The 8,022-nt window shown below is 40.2% G+C and overlaps 1 protein-coding gene across 1 annotated transcript; it reads right to left on the minus strand.

Moving 5' to 3' along the window:
* Positions 1-305: 305 nt before the first annotated feature.
* Positions 306-773, minus strand: LOC135488550 (uncharacterized). Its single transcript, XM_064773188.1, has one exon. The coding sequence runs from the start codon at positions 771-773 to the stop codon at positions 306-308; it is 468 nt and encodes a 155-aa protein (XP_064629258.1).
* Positions 774-8,022: the final 7,249 nt, after the last annotated feature.

The following is an 8,022-nucleotide window of genomic DNA, read 5'->3' on the forward strand; positions in this document are numbered from 1 at the left end:
ATCGAGCTTTCCTCCTCAAGCAAAATTTGCCAGAAAGAAGCTTTTGCGTCTAGTTTCGCAAAGTACTTTGAGCCAGATAACTTTGAAGCAAGTTCTTCTTGTGTCGGGATTCTGAAATGATCAGTCACAATATATTTGTTCAAGTTTCTCGGATTTAAACAAATTCTCAGCTCTTTATTTGGCTTTTCCACCACGACCATCGAATTTATCCAGTCTGTGGCTTTCTCAACTTTAGAAATAATGCCTTCTTTCAGCATCTTGTTCAACTCACGTTTTATACGTTTTATCAGCGCAAACGGAATTCTTCACGGCGGATTTTGTTTTGGCTTTGGGTCCTTTAACTTGATTTCAACTTTTGGCGCATTCAGTCCATCTAGCTTAGTACTGAAAACATCACGGTATTCACGGTACAACTCATGTTCATCAGGTTTGTCCTCCTTTTCAATGTCAACAGTATTTATGGTGACAACGTTCAAATCGCACAACGCAGGAAATCCCAGGATGGGTATGCGGTTACCCTCAGTAACAAAGAAATCAAGTTCTTTATCACGTACTTCCACTCGACATTTTCCAACGAGGGCAATCTTTTCTCCAGTGTAAGAGAATAACTTAACATCAGCTCGCATTAATTTAGCACTCAGTTTCAAGGATTTATGCACATGCGCAGGAATCAAGTTCACCTGTGACCCTGTGTCAACTTTAAACTTGACCTTTTGCTTGCCATTCAACCATGCGGTCACGAAGCATTGATTGTTACTAACACTTGATTTCATGTGTGAACAACGTCTCCACGAATCCAGTCAAATCTGAATTTGAACCGGCACCATGACTGCGATCAGACATTTCTGCTACATCTTTTTGATGACATTTCACTCGAAAATGATTTAATTTGCCACATTTACCACAGGTTTTCTTAAACGCGGGGCACCTGTTTGGTACACGATGCACAAGACCACAACGATCACAGCTTTTGTCACGATCATCCTTTTGCGCAGAATTTCCACTTCGAGGTTGGCGATTTCGTGCTCGTCCACGTGATGACGATGCTCCACGTGATGATGACGCTCCACTTCTTGTTTCCTGTCGCCACGGAATCCACGTCTTTTTCTTTTTCTTTATCAGTCGTTGTCTTGTCCATCTCGGCAATCTGCTTGGTTACCATCTCATGCGTTCGACACATCGCTGTTACCCTATCTGCGTCAAGATCCTTAGTTGCCAGAATCTTTTTCTTCAAGGTCTGATCTTCGATACCGAAAATTAACTGGTCACAGATATTTTGGTTTATGCGGTCACCAAAGTCACATTTCTTTGCTGTATCTTTGACTTCTTTCAAAAAGTCATTGAACTGTTGCTGTCCCTGTGTTATATTTCGGAAAACATGGCGTTGGAATGTTTTATTTGGCGCGGCTAGGTCATCGAAGTGTCTCGTGAACTTTTCAAGTATAGCTTCATTCATCGTTCCTTCTTCGATTCCCGGAAATGTGTCGAAAATCTTCCGACCATCTACTCCAAGTAGGTGCTGGAGTACGGCTCGCTGTACTGCTACGGCTTTGGTTGACCCACCAGTTGCAACCATGTACACTTCAAAACTTTCTCTGAAGATACGCCACGTTTCTACCATTTTGTTGATCCCTTCGAAAGAGACATCGACTTCTAGTGTCGCAGGGGCTGGCAAGTGCTCCATTATGCAAGATGGAATGTACTACTCGATGTACACAAAACTTCGTTTTACACAGGGGCGAGGGGGTTCTAATCTCACTTTCTTTTCGTGTTTTTACCTTTCTACACTTCATACTTCTTCCACACACTAGTTTGGCGCTGCCACCATGTTCCAGTCTTTACATACGTTGCTGGATTGCCAACCAGTGCGTACCTTGTCCAGAGATTATCAATGATTTACGTAACCATAAGTTACAAAAATAACACGTTTTTATTCATCGGAAGAAGACCAGAGCGCATGCTCCAACGGAACAGGAATTAGCATGGGTACATAATTATGTTGCAATAACAATAGTTTGCATGACTAAGTGTAGATGTCAGCACTGATGTAAAACTGTAAAGTCGTACAAGAGACGTACAACAGACTACTAGTACACCTTCCATTTACTTGGTCAACTGCAAATATGACATGTGCATGAACGATTTCGTCTACAAATTTTTTTTGAAACTCCACCATAGCAGTATTGATCTCGGAACCATGTGAAAAATTTAGTCTAAAACAAAAAATTTAAAACAAATTTGTATTCACGATAACTGCACTATGCACGGCAATGTTATTCAAATTGTGTATTTCTATTTAACTGGACCACCAGTGATTATGAACGGCGTACCCCTTTAAACACACTTCTCAGATGGTTTGTGCGGGTCACGAGACATGGGTCACGTGAGCCTTGATCCCGGTCACGTGAGTCTTGAGAGGAATTTGTTATGTGTTGAGTGCATTTCTGTCTTGAGGGATTGTTTATGTGTTGAGTGCATTTCTGTCTTGAGGTATTTTTCTATATGTTGATACACTTTTCATCTTTAGGGTATTGTTTAATGTTTGTAGGGTTTTTATGTATGTTGAGTACATTTTTTTGTGTTGGGGATATTTCTATGAAGTTTCGGTTGAAGTTTATAAAGTGCTGGTCGGAGTTTTGAAAATCTTGAGACGTGTTCTTGTGTTAAGTTTATTCCGCTTTGGCATTCCATAGAGTCGCACCGCCTCTGGCAACTTGTCACAAATGCATTACGAGTCGGAGATATCAACACTGTCACAGAACATAAGAGACTTGTAACTTAAGTGGAGCTAAGCAGTATTGTTTCGCTGCATCTTCATCAACTTGATCCCGCTTTGGGTTACGGATATCATATCTGTCAAGAGTTTGTGTGTGTTGTGGCCATCTCTTCAACAGCTATTGCTGGTAAACAAAATAAATTTGGAATTGAACAAACTTGAAACGAGAGAAAAGGGTTGATTCTTTTGAACTCGGGCATGACATGACGGTAGATAACAGCATTCTAGGCAGAATTAGAATGTCCATGCCAATTCAAGTGTTCAGAACGTCCTTTGAAACGTGTGCAACTATTATTGCCAGTATCAATTCAGTTCATGATGGAGCCTTGTCTTTTTAGTTGGAGGAGCGACAAATGGAGGGTGAAAGGTACAGAAGAGAAACAGAGTCAGCTTTCCCAACCAAGGTAAACTTCTTATGCATGTACTTGAGTCGTCGGCCATTCTTGACTTCCGGGTTATGACATAATAAGAGTCGTAAACACCATATCTAAATATTCTACCAGCAATTTGGCAAAAGATAAGTCAACAAAATACATTTAAACATGTTTAAAGCACTCCTTTTTAAAGTCCTCTCTGGGAAAACTGGCTAGTCTTGTCATAAAAACCTTAATTTGCCCCAAATAATGTATGTAAAAATTAATGTTTTTCGAAACACATTTTCGAGTATTTCAGGCACCCCAAAAGATACAAATTTATTTATCTTAAAAGATGTTAGTGGTGTCAAAATGTGGCTTATAATCCAAGCTACTTTGGATTGATGGTTCACATTTCGGGCTATTGAGTCAATCTTAGGTCACCAATCTCTGATCATCGTCACTAAAAGTTGAGACCACATGATTGCCCATATATAAGACTTTCGCGTGCCCTTTTGATTGGAATCAAGATGGATCGCTTTGCTGAAATGTTACGTTTTCAAACTGTCTTTGCCAGAATAGTAGGGGGGCCTACTCAGTTAAAAACATGTCAATGAAATCTCTGTTTGAGACTCTTTCAACTGATACCATTTGATTGTTATGCCCCGCTCCACGGGGGATTATGTTCTTGGTTGTTTTTCTAACATCCTTTTCTGCGTCATCCAATATGTCTACATGTTGCGGGTGCTTAACTGGACCATTTTTGCAGCTATCACAATGAAACTTTATGGTCATGTTATCAAACTAAATACTTTGGATTGGATTGCTTGTGGGCGCGTTTTGACTCAGTGGAATAACTGACAGACTGACAGACAGCTAGGCTGCTTTACCCATTATAGCCTGAAGCCGTGTGAACATTTGAATTCTCAAAAGTCTTCAAGGAGATACGGAACTGTATAGAGTTCAAGACAATGCTTCTCATCTACAAGGAGAGAAATGGACTTGCCCCTGCTTACATATCTGAGCTCCTCCCATCGTTCAACCCCAGGCGACCCCTGAGGTCTGAAGACAACTGTCTACTGAGGATCCCCAGGTATTGCCTGGAGACGTACGGAGGCAGCAGCTTCCTTATGCTGGCGGCCAGACTTTGGAATGAACTCAGTGTTGAAATTCAAAAGGCTAAGACTGTTGCCATTTTCAGGCATGGGCTAAAAACCCATCTGTTCAGGTGATTTTTTGAAGCACCGCATTGGAGCAAATTCATTTTGGAGTTTGCGGTATGAGTGTAAATCTCAATTCAATTCAACTTTGAGCATGGTCACACATAATCTTGCATATGGAACTGGGAGCATGGTCACATATGTATGGGCGGTTATTTCCGCATTAAATGATGTCCTAAAACGCGTCTTTATAACTGGCGACTCGTGTGTGTGTGTGTGAAGCAACCCGTGCGTACGGAGCAAAACGCGCGTATCTAACTCGCGACCCCTACAAAGAACATAACGCGAATGTATAACTACTGTCGCATAAACGTGCCGTCGGATAACTAGTGTCGGATAAGTGCTGTCGGATAACTGCTGTCGCATATAAGGTTCCTCAGCCTCCCGCATCGCGGCGCTAGTTATTATTACTTTTGTTCTAAGCGACGTTATCCCGAGTTTGAGACAGAAGAGAAAATGGCTACTAATCAAGATCCACATGTGCTCCAGCGGGCAGCACGCATGCTGCAAGACGTTGTGAATTTGTTGGGCAGGCCTACACAGAACCAGGTCCCTCTTGATAATCGGGTTGATAATATTGCAGCATCTGCAGTGCCTGCTACTAGTACTAGTAGATCTACGACCTCAACCTCCACACCTGTACCTGGTGGTAAGAATAAAATTGATGCAATTAGGATACCGGTACATAGTGTACTACATGTATATAAGGGCCTCGGCCTACAAGCAATAGCCTAATTATTATTCACAATGTGATCTTATTTCTGTTCCTGAAAAGTTGTTTTCAGTGTATTTTCTCCTTGAAATCGATCACTTCAGGTACTATTACTGTGCATACCTGGCTAAATTAGTGTCTAGTTTCGTCTCTGATGACATTTATTTCGTAAAAATCGCTGTTTTTTTCTAAAAAGGTGTTTTTGTGGTCATTTTGGCTGTTTATTTCGAGGGTACGGTAGGAGGTCATCGTTCACTCGATAACTCTTTTTAAAATGAAATAAACGCGTTTTAAGATACATGATATGAATTGATATTAATATTCGTTAAGTGGGATTGTCGGTGGACGTTCATTGTTGAACAGTTGTGCTGGAATTACGAAAATATATCGATATCATTGAGAGTTCATTCATTAGGGGCCTGCTCTCAATTTTCCTTACAACGCCTCTAGCACTGGGCAATTGCCACCATCTTGAAAAGCAGTGCCGCGGATGGCTATCGCATCGCCACTACGCATGAGAACACGATGGCTGCCCTGCGCTGCATTGATAGTTCGTAATAAATTCACATAAAAACACACCAGAAGATCTCCGATTTTATTTACAAAGATCATATTTTGTTATTTATTGATAAAACAAGCCATTTTACCACAGCAGGTGACACATATTAGGCCTGAATAAGACTTTAGAATTTGAAGTGGTGGCGACGATGCCGATATCCAAGATGGCGGAATTATACCAGTGGTCAAATCTCATCTATTTTGGGTAATTGCATCATTATTTCTTTTTGTGATTGGTGATTTGTAAAATTGAGAATGATTGAAAAATCAGTATTTTTTCACCTAAAGGCATGAGTGAACATTTGATAAGTTTATTGTGATTTAATTGGTAATTTGGTCGACATTTTGACAATTATATTTAGCAATATTTCGATTAAAATGCGGACCTGCTTCTTCCTCTTTTCGTAATCCGTTCGAAGGGGTGACGGTGTTTCGATAACTCAGGTCAGTTTCACGGCAAAAATAAGTGGTAGTTTTGAGAATTCGAATGTGATGTACACTACAATGCACGTGATTGATGGTTGAACATTCACTCTCGTTGACAGTGTATTATTGAAATACTTATTTGATTGTGATGATGGTGTATTGTACTATAACTATAGGCCTTGCATGCTCCCAACGTGTGGCATATTTCACATTGATACTACCAGTAGGCCTATCAATTACAAAAAAATAGATTGTGAGTAAAAATAGGCCTACAATCATTACATGTCATGAGGGTGGGAACGGGGAAGGGGGGGGGGGGGTAACTGTCTCGACGTCCCGTTAGGAAAAAAGGCTTATCCCGTTTCCCAATACGCAATTTTAGCCGAATCGTGACGCAAAACACGGCTTGTCTCGAATCCCGCTAAAATAAGGGTGTCTATCCCGAATCCCGACAGTTATTTTCGGCCCATCCCAGTGTCCCGAAAATACCCGTTCTCCCCCTCATACATAGTAGACCATATTGTCACATTGATGTTTTCTTTCATTTATACAGTTAGACTTCCGAGATCTACATTTTCGACAAAGGCCTGGTGTAATATACTACAATCAAGATGTACAGACCGGGGGAGCTGGCGGTACGTACCCATAAGTCTTTGCGGTAGTCTCGCGCGTACCGGATATAACCTATCAAGCTTTTCTCCTTCAGAGAAATACTGCGTTGCGCTCAACTGCCAATTATGCATTAGTCTGGTGGACACGAGGTTGGCCTTAAACTTGCTTGAAATCGAAAATTTGGACAACACACGTGTACTACAGCGCAAACGGCAGCATTCTGACATATAGAAACATGTGGTCTGATTCTATTTTTACTTGTCACTAAGTGATCACGCGTCCAACCTCGTATGCAGGGTAATGTGGCTTTCTCATTGGTCGAACGTTAATTTTGTTCACAGCCTTTTATAAGGCACTTGAGCGCAACGCAGTATGGATGATCACGTGCGAATCTTTGACCATATAATCACATGACGTGTGGATCTGCAAGCATTATCCCACATGTGGATCTGTGGATCCGATATAATTGGATGTTAAAAAAGATTTAGTTGTGTGGTATGGTCTGGTCACTCACAGAGACTAAAGGATTAGACATGTTACATATATTTGACTTCCTTCAGTTCCCTCGAGAGCAAAGTCAGGAGTTTGGATTAGATGTCTACTAAGGCAAGAATTTTGTTTACCTCAACAAAGCCTCTAAAATCAAGAGAATTTTAATACATCCACAATTAAAAGAAATAAAACATTGTGACCCAGGTGTTTTTGAATGTGCCACTTGGCACAATTGGAATGGGACCATTTGAGAAAATAGAAATGTTTTTCATCTTCATGTTGTTACCCTGTTAGGATTGAGCATTGCAATGAATCTTATACAGTTTATCATAATTCCACTATGATGTACCTGTGATATTTTTCTAGGTATTTTTGATTTCATTGAAACCATTGATATCATTCCCATTTCTTGTAAGGTTTTTTGTAGATGTGATTCTAAGGAGAAGTCATTCAAAAGATGAGGGTCAAATACTGATAATTATTTACTGTAAACCACCAAATTTTCGTCGGTGATTTATTTTCAGAGATTTAACAGATTAACAGAGATTTATTCTGAAACAAAAGAAATTCCGTAATCCTCCGAAAAAAGAAATGGTGAAAATATCATTTTTTTCAGAATATTTGATTTGGCGCTTTGATTTGGCGATTTGATTTGGCACATTGTTCCAATGTGCGAAAAGATAAATTTCGTACCTTGTAGGAAATTCTGCCAAATGACTTGTTTCTGCATTATTTTAACATTTTCAAATTATCCTGGACATCGTGATTTCATCGTTATTGCACATATTGCAGAAGACTTGGTTAGTGGATTAGTGTTCATGAACTATAAGTACCCAATGGCAAACAGACTGTGTAAATACATTGGTATATATA

This window comes from Lineus longissimus, chromosome 5 (assembly GCF_910592395.1).
Source record: "Lineus longissimus chromosome 5, tnLinLong1.2, whole genome shotgun sequence".
Taxonomy (NCBI): Eukaryota; Metazoa; Nemertea; class Pilidiophora; order Heteronemertea; family Lineidae; genus Lineus; species Lineus longissimus.